General features: G+C 39.2%; 2 protein-coding genes across 2 annotated transcripts; one reads left to right on the top strand and one right to left on the bottom strand.

Moving 5' to 3' along the window:
* Nucleotides 1-4,779: 4,779 nt before the first annotated feature.
* On the top strand, nt 4,780-5,409 carry LOC148723296 (adenosine receptor A2a-like). Its single transcript, XM_088734414.1, has one exon. It carries the CDS (start codon nt 4,780-4,782, stop codon nt 5,407-5,409), a length of 630 nt encoding a protein of 209 aa, XP_088590540.1.
* A 2,667-nt stretch (nt 5,410-8,076) lies between these two features.
* Nucleotides 8,077-9,256, bottom strand: LOC111328135 (uncharacterized). The gene is made up of 2 exons (XM_088734413.1): nt 9,209-9,256; nt 8,077-8,571 (listed from the first exon to the last, which is right to left on the bottom strand). The coding sequence occupies exons 1-2, from the start codon at nt 9,254-9,256 to the stop codon at nt 8,077-8,079; spliced, it is 543 nt and encodes a 180-aa protein (XP_088590539.1).
* Between the last annotated feature and the right edge of the window lie 3,018 nt (nt 9,257-12,274).

Genomic DNA, 12,274 nt, shown 5'->3' with positions numbered 1-12,274 from the left:
ACAAAATAAGATGTAAAAGCGTTTCGGGTTCTGCTTTTTATTTAAAAACCGGCTCAGTACTGCATCAGTAAAATATTTGAATTGACCAAGTCCTGTATCTGGGCGATTTCAAAATGGATGTAATAAAGTGGTAATTGAACCTCGTGTCGTGCAATTTTGGTCTGAGATCATACTTGTGATTTCAAATCGCACGTATGATTTCAGCCCAAATTGCACTCCACTCAGTTCAATTACCATTATTAACTCTTCGCCAGTTTTGAAGGACGACCGGATATCTACATACTGCTAAAAATAAATTTATAAGGAACTCAATGACGAGCTAAGATACTGCACCTCTTAGGCTGTACCAAGCATGTAAATGTAGATGTCCATAGACATCCTTCAAAATCCGGACAAAGCGTAAGAAGGGAGTACCTTCGACATCAAATTTTATTAAAATTTACTTCTTAAGGTGATTCCTCAGAAAAAGAAAACAAAGGTATCGCACATTTTTCTTTAAACTTTCCTTAAATGTTCCCCTACCAATGTCTGTTTCGAAAAATACATTTAAAAGATAAGTCACCTGCTTGTTTAAGAGATATTATGGGCCAAATTTTCCCAGTTTATGGCTGTATCCCTTTACGGTACGTGTTGTAGTAGCCTGAAGCAAGGGTTTTTAAAGTAACATTTGAAAAAACCTTAATAATAAAGTCTCGAGCCCAAGAAACAATTTGATACACAACTTGGGGAAAAATCTTCACTTAAAGTCAAACGACATCGACTCAAAAACTTCCTGGAGTCGAAGTCATTTGTTGCATCTTCGAGTAACGGGCTTCGTGCAGACTTTTTGGTATACCGTTTTTTGCCCTCGATAATTTTTTTGAAATAATTTGTAAAACAAAATTATATAATAAGTAGGCAATACAGGTCTCCGTGCTCTTTTAAGAGCTAGACGGACCATCGTACCTCTTTACCTCGTTTATGGATTAAAAGAAGACCATGCCGTGTTCTTGCAATATGCGCCCTTATTCCCCCATTCCGTGATTTGATGCGCGGTACAGGATAAGCAGTGCAGTAATAAGGAACACGCCTTAATCATGGATAACCGCTATTGCTGGCACTCTGGCAACCGGCCGCTGGACTAGGAAGTGTCTTGGCGTCAATTGGTCATCTTGTATTGATCAGCGTTGAAGGTTACATTTTCATAAAGCTTCCTATTAGATATGATGACATCGTAACAGAGAAGAGAGTTATTGCTGCGTGGTAACGGCCTGGGCTGTTTCAGCAGTTGGAATGGTTGTGATGATCTTTCTGGCCTTCTTAAACATTGAATCAGATTTGTATTTAATTCTGCTGGTCACGGCTAATTTGGTGTTCATATTTGTTTTTGCTTTTTACATTGCTGCCATCGTCTTCACTCATACAGCTGTCTTCTTGGTAGCCAAACAGCAGAAACGCCGTTTAAAAACTGAGCAGTTACCTGATGAAGAAGCCAAGCGCCTTTAAAAAGCAAACAACAAGGCAGCTAACACGCTGACAATCATTTTAACAGCGCTGTTGTTCTCCTACCTGCCCATAATCGTACTTTATGAGGTGCAACCTTCTCAGACGATGTAGTGGAGCCGCATGTGTTGTACATGTTGGCAGCATGGTCCTGCACGGTTGGGTACGTCTGTTCTCTCCTCAATCCACTGATTTACTGCTGGCGGATGAAAATGCTTCGTGGAGCCTTGTTCGAGAAATTGCATTTAAGGCGAGCGCAAGTTAGCACGGGTATGGAATTGCAAACGCAGCGGAGTAATCAGCAGTTCCATCCCAATGAAGCTTGGCCAGTAGCTCCCACTGGTTACAACTATTCCCACTGGGCGAATATAAGACATACTTTATTTGCTAATATTTCACGCAAGCTCAGGTTTTGGGATCTTCTTCTTTTCAAATATATGGCTGGGGATGGAAGGAATTTGCAACGCCTAATGTCTAAAGTGTGAAAAACGCATCTATCCTCTCTAAGTAAGAAAACCATTGACGTGATAGATATTACACATTATGTACCCAAAGGCAATAGATATTCTTTCCATGACTGAACTTGGGTTAAATTTTGGGCCACTTGATGGTTAACGGTTAACTCCATTGAGACCCTTTCCGGTTAACCAATGGAAAGCATTGGTTTTTTTTTTTTGTTTAATTTTTTTTATTTGAAAAAAAAAAGTCGGACTGTTCATAATAATTTATCATCCAAATTGTTTCGTTACTCTTACTGTGTAGTATGCCTTTGGATGAGAAAGTGTTCATCTTTTAGATCATATTTAAGTTTTGTAAAAAGATTGCTTTAGTGTGTGAGAAAATGGCTAATGTATGATGTACAATCTTCGCAGTAGAGAGCGCTATTTATGCAATAAAGAAAATCAGACCGGAAAAAAGAAAAAAAAAAATTCAGGTCTGTACGGGATTCGAACCACTGACCTCTGCGATACTAGTGCAGCGCTCTACCAATTGAGCTAACAAGCCAACTGGGAGCAGGCCGTTAAGTTGATTCGTAATAAACCCGTGATGATAAATCAGATACGATGAATATATGAAGTTCATATAACGAAAATAGCTTATACAAATATGGGATTGGGGATAGAAGGAATTGTTAAATGGTTATAAAAAAATAAAAAAACACAACAACAAACAAAAAGAACCTAGTTTGTCCGATATACTGTAAGACTGTGTGACCGGAGTCGGACCTTTCGCGAGCAAATAGCTAGCCACATAACTTCACAAAGCGAAAAACCGTCAGCTTCAAACAAAGTTTTCGGAGAAATAGCGAGAGGTGCGCTGAGTTATGATCCACTCAATGATTAGTCTTATCCAAGGGGAATAAGTAGGTGCATTTTTTGAACAAGTACAAGCAAGGAATAGTGAAAAAAATAAAAGAATGGAGTGCGATTCACGAGGATTTGCACCCTCGTAATTAGGACCTCTCATTCGTGCTACAAAATACGAAAATATAAATTGTAAATCCAGAAATCAATAGCTTCGAGTTATTGTGGAAGGGTTTATCTTCCAATTCCCCGTTTTTCTATTCTGTATAGCTTAGCATTAGGGAAAAATGGACTTGAATTTTCCTCTTCGGAACGCAGCAATCACTTGGTAATACCACCAGGTTGGAAATGTGTAAAAATAATGCACCGCGGTCGTAGGCCACACACCCCCTGTTTTCAATTCATGACAAGCGAAATATTGATTAACTACACGTAACGTGTGAAACAGGATCAGGAGCCCCCTTTGCAACCTACTGGCTAATATTTAATCGTAGGTTTACGTCAACTATCTCTAGCACAAGTGTACCGAGGTAACTCAGAGGTATTTTCTTCGACGTTCGGTTTCGCCATTAAAATTATGTCGGAAAGTTAAGTTATTGATCTTCATTATGTTATTAACTCGTTTTCATAACTATACGGACATGAGAATGCGTGCACCCACAAGAAAAAGACCACAGCTGTTATTCCTGTTACAGAAAGATGTATAAAGGAATATCGGTACTTGTTCTATTTACTGATTTGCTTCTAATCAATATTTTAAATCCTGCAATAGAGGGGAAAGAAAGATTACTCTTAACCCATGTATTTTTCTTTATGGCTGATTCAAGATCACGTTAATCCAAAAGCTCCTGCATATCAATTTCAGCATATTTAGATCTCCTTTTTTCCTTTTGTTGGCTTGGAAATTCGTTCTTTGAAGAAACGTAAATTTTCAAATTAATTGATAAAGCTGTCTGCCATTTATTGGAGTCCGAAATAAAAGTTCATTAAAGCAGTACCACTCGTTTTAATCGAAGTCAAACGATTCGTGGGAAAAAGCAGCTGTGATTCTGCGAAGCCAATGGTGAGTATATGGCTAAACAGATAAACAAATACAAAAAAACTCTTTCGTTAAAAATAGCAAAAAATGGTTGCGTTCTCAGATCATGAAAAAATAAATGGCGGCTTAATTGCCTTTCTTTTAAATTTTATGGAAATAAGCCGCTCAGAACTTGAAAACACTTTTAAGAACCAACATAGTTTTCATTTAAACGCGAGTAAGGCTGATTTGCAACTAAATTATAAAATAATAATTATGTGCGCTATTATAAGGGAGGTTCATTGACCTGCTTTCTAATGACACAGGTAAGGCTACACCTATCTTTGCCACGCACGCACAGATTTATTTAAGAGATAATTTTACAGATGGACTTAAGACGATTTACTCGAATTCAAGAAATGCCGACCAAAGTAAGAGGAAGCTTCAGAAGCGATTTAAGCGATAGACACTGCAGCACACACGTAACTTGCAATACCAGAGGCAAACTTTAAAGCTAACGATGATATAACACGAGGAAAGGTTGTTGCACGTAGGAAAACTTGCCTGACTAGAATTTTCACACCGTCTGATCTGAGATAAGGGGTATCCAAAACCCGTTTCCTAAAAATGCCAAAAACGAGTCAGTCAAAGGCCAACCAGTCAGTAGAAACCTGCGAAAATCTGTCCTTCTCAGCTTGGCAGTCAAGATACTAAGCGGATGGTATCCACAACAATCTGGTTGCTGTTATCTGCATCAATTCTGTTTCAGCCATCATAGCTATGCTTTTAAATGCACTGGTCATCATCGTCCTAACGACGAAACAGCGGCTGAGAACTCCCTACAACATTCTGCTGGCGTCTTTGGCGGGAACAGATTTTCTGGTTGGCATGCTCGTGCAACCTTTGTCCGTGGCGTCAGAAATTAAGCACATCCTTTGTCTCGGGCCGTTTTGAACGTTCGATACAGTAACAGTGATGATCGCATTAGGAATTAGTTTGGCATCAATTGGCCATCTTGCGTTGATCAACGTTGAACGCTACGTTTTCGTAAAGCTTCCCCTCAGATATGACGACATCGTAACAGAGAAGAGAGTTATAGCTGGCGCACTGACGGCCTGGGCTATTTCAGCATTTGAGATAATTGTTATAAATTTTCAGGCCTTCATAAACACTGAATCAGATTTCTATTCAATGCTGCTGCTAGCAACAGATTTACCGTTCCTATTTGTTCTTGTTGTTTACATTGCTGCCATCGTCTTCTCCCATACAGCTGTCTTCTTAGAAGCCATAAAACAGAAACCCCGTCTACAAAGTGAGCAGTTACCTGACGAAGAAGTCAAGCGCCTTAAAACGAACCACAAGGCAGCTAACACCCTGACAATCATTTTAATGGCGCTGTTATTGTCCTATCTCCCTGTAATCGTACTTTATGTATGCGCAACTTTCTTAGACGATTTAGTGGAACCGTATGTGTTGTACATATCAGCAGCGTGGTCCTTCGCTTCTGTTTATCTCTGTTCTCTCCTCAATCCACTGATTTACTGCTGGCGGATGAAAAAGCTTCGTGAAGCGTTGTTTCACATAATGCATTCAAGCCGAGCATGAGAATTTATCTGAGAAACTCTGCACCCACCCCTCTCCTAACCTAATAACAGTCAACGGATAACAGGTTAGGATTAATAAGGGATTAGGGGAGGAGTAGGTGCGCAGTTGCTCATACATACATAGGGTTAGTTGACCACTCCCCTTCGGGCTTTTCAAGCCAATTGGTACAACACTGTGCGGGGGACACATAGGCCTGGTACTCGTCAATTGGACAGGCTCAGTTCCCGAGAACGTTTCTCATGTGTTCGAGTTGAAATCTCCGCGTACTAACCGAGCTGAGATTTCATGTATGTCGACCAGATGACAAAATGGCAACGCCAATCAAGACAGCTTGGTAAATGGGCCTATAAGAAAAGCTCCAGAGTGAAACGAACACTTGAAAAAAAAAAATTTCCTCTCGAACAGTTGTACTCTTATAGGAAGTAGAATCAAAAATATCTATTTTGTTCCAATTTGATCCGTTCGGTCGACTTTGTTATTTTTATGAAGCACAAAGGAAATTTTTACCGCAGCAAACTGATGAGCCGTTGTCGATAAGAGTACAGACAACGCTGCTACATACATACATACATACATACATACATACATATACTTTATTTAATCTCGAATTTGGAGTAGCTAAAGAATAAGCTAGTATCTTCGAGTTACAAGTATAATTCTAAATACTACTAAAATGTAAAATGTAAAATGTAAAATTGTAACATTCTAAAATTTAACTATGAGAAAGAGTCATACTGTAGAATCTTGCGCTTGAAATCAGAAAAGTCAGACGTTCTAAAAGAGTCCGGAAGAGAGTTCCATAGTTTTGAAGCCATATATGAAAAGGAGTGAAGACCATAAGTAGCAGTTTTTGTAGACGGTAGAGACAAAATATAATTTCCGCGTAGATTATAGGATACAGACCGGAAACTAAACATATTCCTTAGATAGCCTGGATAGCAGTTAAAAAACAAGCTCTTGTACAATATAATTAAGAAAGTCTGAAGGCGTCTGTTATACAGAGATTTAGAATTAACGTTGCTAAGTAGAGAGTCATAGGGAGAATTATAATCCTGCAAGATAACTCTAAGAATTCGCTTGTTTAAAGTATCTATCTTATCAGTACTACGCGCACCACAAAAGTGCCATACAGACGAACCATAGTTAAAATGTGGCATAATAAAAGCCTTATACAATCTTAGTAGAGTATCTTTAGAGATAAGTTTACGAAATCTTAGCATTATATTGAACTGGCCATTTATCTTCTTACAAATAGTTGATATATAATTATCAAAACGCAACCTATTGTCAACATTTATTCCAAATATATCCAAAGAATCTTTTAATGGAAAAGAGAAGGAGTGGCCTGTTTTTTCCAAGACTATAGCCTGGTGTTTTGTCCCATTTACAATCATTCCATTGCTGCGATACCACTTATTTGCAACTCTCACTTCCCGACAAATACAGTTCTCTAGAACTACTGGGTCGACATCAGAAGAGTATAACTGATGATCTTCCGCATATGCGTGAAATTTACCTTGCGTAACCGAGTAAAACAAGTCGTTGATGAATATATTAAAAAACACAGGCCCCAAAACACTTCCTTGCGGAACTCCTCTTTTAACATCTTTCCAACTGGAAAAGGTGTCCCCAATCTTTACTCTCTGCTGTCTCCCCGAGAAATAATCCTTGAACAGTGCTAAACTTCTCTCTCCCACACCATAAGCTTTGAGTTTTGCTAAAAGTAGATTGTGTTGAATAACATCGAAAGCCTTAGAAAGATCCATTGAGACTACCGCAACTAATTCCCCTTTATCGAGCATAGCCCTCCAGTCCTCAATTAACTTTAGCAGCGCCGTCTCGCAACTGTAGAACTTTCTGTAAGAGCTGATGGAATCCGACAGAATCGCTTGATAAAAGTCTCCCAGCTGTGCTATTAGCAGCTTCTCATATATATATTGTTGAGTACAGGTAGGACTGTGACAGGCCTATAGTTTTCTTTTTTAAATTCATCACCCTTCTTAAACAGCGGTGTCACCTGCCCCATTTTCCATACACTCGCGTAGCAACCTTGAGCAATTGAGGCATTAAACATATGAGCAATAGGCTCAGCTATCACAGCTGCCGATGCTTTGATTAGTCGCGGCGGTATCATGTCGTGACCACTCGACTTGCTCATATTAACTTCTTTAAGCAATTTTTCAACCTGCACACAGTTGGTACAGTGAAAATCAAAAGAAAGTGGCGTATTGTTGTCCCCATAATGTTCATGAATGGCCAAAATACTAGGATGATTTTCGAAGTCCTGTCCATAGTCACTGTCATTTATCCGTGCAACACTGTTAGCGACTTGAATAAAATGATTATTAAAAAGCTCTGCAACGGTATTCTTCTCAGTGATGACATTATTTTCTTCAAGGATAATATCATTAGCCTGCTTTGTTTTACCATGTAGGAATGGGCGTCGACGTGTCATGCATCGTGTCACGCATTGAAAAAATCGTTTCTATTGAGGTCGATATTGTGGTAGAAAACAAATCGACAGTGGTTTAGCTTGGTCTGTACTGCGAGGCGCAGCCACTGTGATCATGAATACCGTTGTCGATAACAGTACAGACCACGCTAAACCACTGTCGATTTGTTCAGTTTCCTCTCTAAGTCGGGTAGGAATTCAAAACTATCACTAGTTCAATCTAGATCAGAATTTTCACTCCCTTCTTGTTTTAGTTTGAAATAACCGTTTTGAAACCGTTCAGCTGGCTTCTTTTCCTGAGAATCCTTTTCAAAACAGCTCATTTCCAACCGATCCAGACGGTGAAATTCCACACTATACGTCGACGAAAACAGCGCAAAAAGCACAAAAGTCAACCATTCACTGATATCATTTATAAAGAACATGGTGTCTTCTTCATCCTTCAAGTTAGAATATCTCTGTTTCTCAGAATTGGCGGCTCCTTTCAAAAGCCGTGCTGCAAGCCACACGTCCATAGACACGTGCATGAGACCGCTCATGCACAGAAGAATCGATGTTGCAAGGCGCAGCGCGAAAAGCTTGACCGTATTTGTTTGCGGTTTAATGAGGTAGTAGGTGATAATGGTTTGAAGTGAACAATACGTTATTCCACAAACTCCAACCAAAGTTCGACCAATGTAGTGTATAATACCAGGGACTTCGGTATGTTCCTAAGAGAAATAAAAAATCAGTGAGATTTTTTCTGTGACACAAACAGTCGAAACTCATTTTGCACGATGTTTCCCAAGCTTCGATCCTTCTACAATCAAATTCCTACTAACTTCTTTTAAAAATGCGTATCGGTGGAATGAAGTTATAGCATCCCTCAAAAAGGGGGTAAGTTTCTAAAGAGCTGTGGTGCTGCGTCGGTGGCGGTAGTAGAGGTTTTAATAACTGAGTAGATAATGGATTTAAAAGCTAACGTTTCGAGCGTTAGCCCTTCGTCAGAGCGAATTGCCAACCGAAGTAATCTGCTCCTATTTTCTGATATACGGCATTGAGTACCTCAACTCTTTTGACACTCACTGTAGTTTATGAGAGTTTTGAGAGAGAGAGAGCAGCATCATTAGATGCTTAATCAAGTTTTATCCGACGCAACCAGTTGGTGAAGAAATACCACCAACTTACGCCCCATCAAGCTACCCAAAGTTCATACCCATGCACAACTTGATTACGCCTTCCTAGGCGTTCGATGAGTGATTTAGGCGTGAAATTGGCGTATAGCGTAAAAAGAGATACGCTCTAGACCTCGAATTAAAATATGGTTTCCCTTGATCGGTAAGTTGTACATGCGATCAGAAGACTTACCTGATAGTTTGGTCGTCGAAAATTGCTCACCAGCGAAATTCCAAGCATACTTACGAGTCCGATAGAAACAGAAGCCGATCTTAAACGGTTGAATCGATCTCTAAACTCTCGTGCAAGGCCTTGAATAGCCAGATCCAGTTGTAAATAACGTACGACTATCGAGAAAATTCCAACTAGAGCTAACAGATGCAAAACTTCGCAGAAAATTGAGTGCACCATGGAATAACTAGTTTTAAGCACAGCCTCTCGAGTCTGGCTTGCATTGGCCATTAAACGTGACATTAAAACGGAGAGAATTAATAGAAGCGACCAGAATACGGGAAGATAAGGGAGACATCGTGAAAAAGTGGCCATGATAGATCAATGGAAAAAGCTCGTTGCAAACTTCAAATAACATCCACTAACAAGAAGCTTAAACTTGAAAAAGCTGTAAGAGTTACTTTTTTTTAAAAAAAAACCCTTGGGAATATTATTATTAAAAAGATGAGTTGTAGATTTTTAAACAAGGCTTTTTATGCTCTATGAACAAAGCCAGGATTTTAATAATAAACAATAGTTTAGCTCTCAAGGGAGAGTGTTTAACCGCTGCAAAGGAATTAAATCCGTCTGAGAGTAGAAGTAAAAGTAAACATTTTTCTTTTCTTTGACATCTATGCGGTTCTTGAGTCTGTTTGGAATTCGACACTAAGATTTTTCCCGCTGTTTGCTCCGTAGAAGCAGAGGGAATCTTGCAAATACAGTTGTAAGGTGTGTGTTATAAAATATATTTTACAACGTTTTCCTAAGGACACCGGAGTATATGATTCGTGATAACTATGGTGTCACTTTAAGCGTACTTGAAGGTATGATGAATCCTTAGGGGCTACTGGGCTATTTAAAATTTTATAAGTTATGCAAGAGCTATTCGATGCTGTGTTTGTTTTTTTTAACATTTGTCAAAAAATATTTTCGAATCGTTTCAAGATTAGATTATAAAAGTTGTGCCAGTTTGCGAAATGTACCCAGTATCCTCTCTTTGTGGGAACGCAACACGACACAGTATAGATTTATGACGATAATAAATGGCTTATTTGTACTCTATCACCCCTGCTGTACCTCTAATTCTCGCCCGCCTCGACTAGCTCCTGCTATTTACGGGCGTGAACGGTCTTCATGAACAAGAAAGTGTAAATTAGATCAATAATAATTAGATTAATTTGTCATTTCCTATTAAGCTTTCTTCTTATTAAGCTTTCTTCTTATTAAGCTTCAATAAACTTCAAACTTCAAACTTTTCCGACTTCAGCGGATTCCAAGCCAGAGTACTAAAAAATGTTTGTTTTGTTGTTATTATTTAACTGTTCTCAAGCACCAACCCTGTTTCTACTCAATGGACAGTAGCACTTCCCTTGTCTAAGGGTGTCTCCTAATATGTTGTGTTCCATTGCACTTTGAATGCAAAAAAAAATCTGACTACTAGCGGATAACAGATAAATCTTTAGTTTCTCCGAGGACGGACGGTGCTGTTTATGGTATCAGCACTGGTTTGATTGTAGTACCTTCTTATAAAAATAGGTACCCAAAAAGTACACGTGTGTGATCAAGGGACACGAGCCGACGATGATAGTGAGGGATACCACAGGTATCCTTCTCAAAGACTCGTAATTGTACGCGAAGATTTTACTTCCAATTACCAAGTACTGCCGCACTACTGCTTCCTCGAAAATGCCCTCGAGGTGGTAGTCACTTTCTAAATATTGGGAACCAGCCGTTATTTATCGCCTGGGAGTAAGGGGCTTGGAGGCTATTTTTTTTAGGGGAGGATAACATGGTTTTTCGAGGGAATGAAGGGGGGATCATTCCTCGCAGAGTACAAGGGAGTAACTATACACAATTGACTATCAATTAATTGCCAGTTAGGGGGATCATAAGAATGTAACAGTCTTATAGGAAGTTCAAATTTATTTTGTCGTGTGGCTAACATTGCCAATAACTAATGCCTTTTCCTAAACAAAAATTGCAATTGAACGACGTAGAACGAGTGTCTTATATGGTGCTTTTTAATGCAATTATCAACTGCATATACAGTTTAGCAGGAACTTCCATACAGCATCCGAAACGACTAAGGTAGGTAACTAGGCAAGGGAAATAATAAACACTGAGTGCAAAAGTCTTATACAGGCCAAGTATTTTCTAGTTACAATTGATGGGGAAAAAATGTATAATTAATTGAAAAAATAAATGAGCACACATTTTAGCAGAAGTAGCCGGTTTTTTAATCTTCATAAAGCAACGGAGAAATAAGAATCATAATGGTGAGCAACTCGAATACATTACGGTCGGTAAGAGTTCGAATCTAGATGAAAGATTCACCTATCGCAATTGTTAAAACTAAGAGTGGACATATAACGAGTGTGATAAACTCAACCATTTTCTAACTAATGTGTTCGAAACTGAACCCGCGTAGAACTGATAAATTTTTGTAAGCTCTGAAATATTTTTGAAATCCTGGCATTTCATCTTAACATTTTTTAATATAAGTTTCGGAAAAGATTCAGGAGAACTCTTCTATCTCAAGTTGCAAAATTTCCTAACCCCCTTCTCCTCTTTGAACCCTTCTTCTCCTTCTCCTCTTCGAACCCGAATAGACCGCCTCCCAGTTAACTCAATGGATAGAGCGCTGGACTGTTGTGCGGGAGGTCGAGGGTTCGAGCCCCGGCCGGACCAACACTCAAGGTCTTAAAATAATTAAGAAGAATATGCTACCTTTCTATAACATCAAGAAATGGTTAGATATCCTAGTCTTCTCGGATAGGGACGAATAAATGAGGGTCCCCTCTCCTGCAGGGTTAGGGGTAGGAGTAGGAGACGTCAATTTCCCGCGTACGAGATTGCTGTGTGATGGATGTCCTTCGCCGAGGTGGGATGGGTGGGTTGGGTTTAGGTGGATGAACCTAGTAGGGGACTACGTGTCCTACTGTTCTTCCACCTGTACAATGTACAAATCTTTAGAAACAAATAGAGACTACCAATTTACCTTTTAAGCCATCCATATCGAGTCGAGATTCAAAGCAGTATATACCAATA

The sequence above is a fragment of the Stylophora pistillata genome, chromosome 9 (assembly GCF_964205215.1).
Source record: "Stylophora pistillata chromosome 9, jaStyPist1.2, whole genome shotgun sequence".
Lineage (NCBI taxonomy): Eukaryota > Metazoa > Cnidaria > Anthozoa > Scleractinia > Pocilloporidae > Stylophora > Stylophora pistillata.
This window is presented reverse-complemented; position numbering and strand designations above follow the sequence as displayed.

Bases quoted from the DNA above. Each gene is read 5' to 3' on its own strand.
- LOC148723296 (XM_088734414.1), top strand. From the start codon at position 4,780: ATGATCGCATTAGGAATTAGTTTGGCATCAATTGGCCATCTTGCGTTG.
- LOC111328135 (XM_088734413.1), bottom strand. From the start codon at position 9,256: ATGCTTGGAATTTCGCTGGTGAGCAATTTTCGACGACCAAACTATCAG. The intron at 8,572-9,208 runs GTAAGTCTTCTG...TATTTCTCTTAG, and splicing joins TTCGACGACCAAACTATCAG to GAACATACCGAAGTCCCTGG.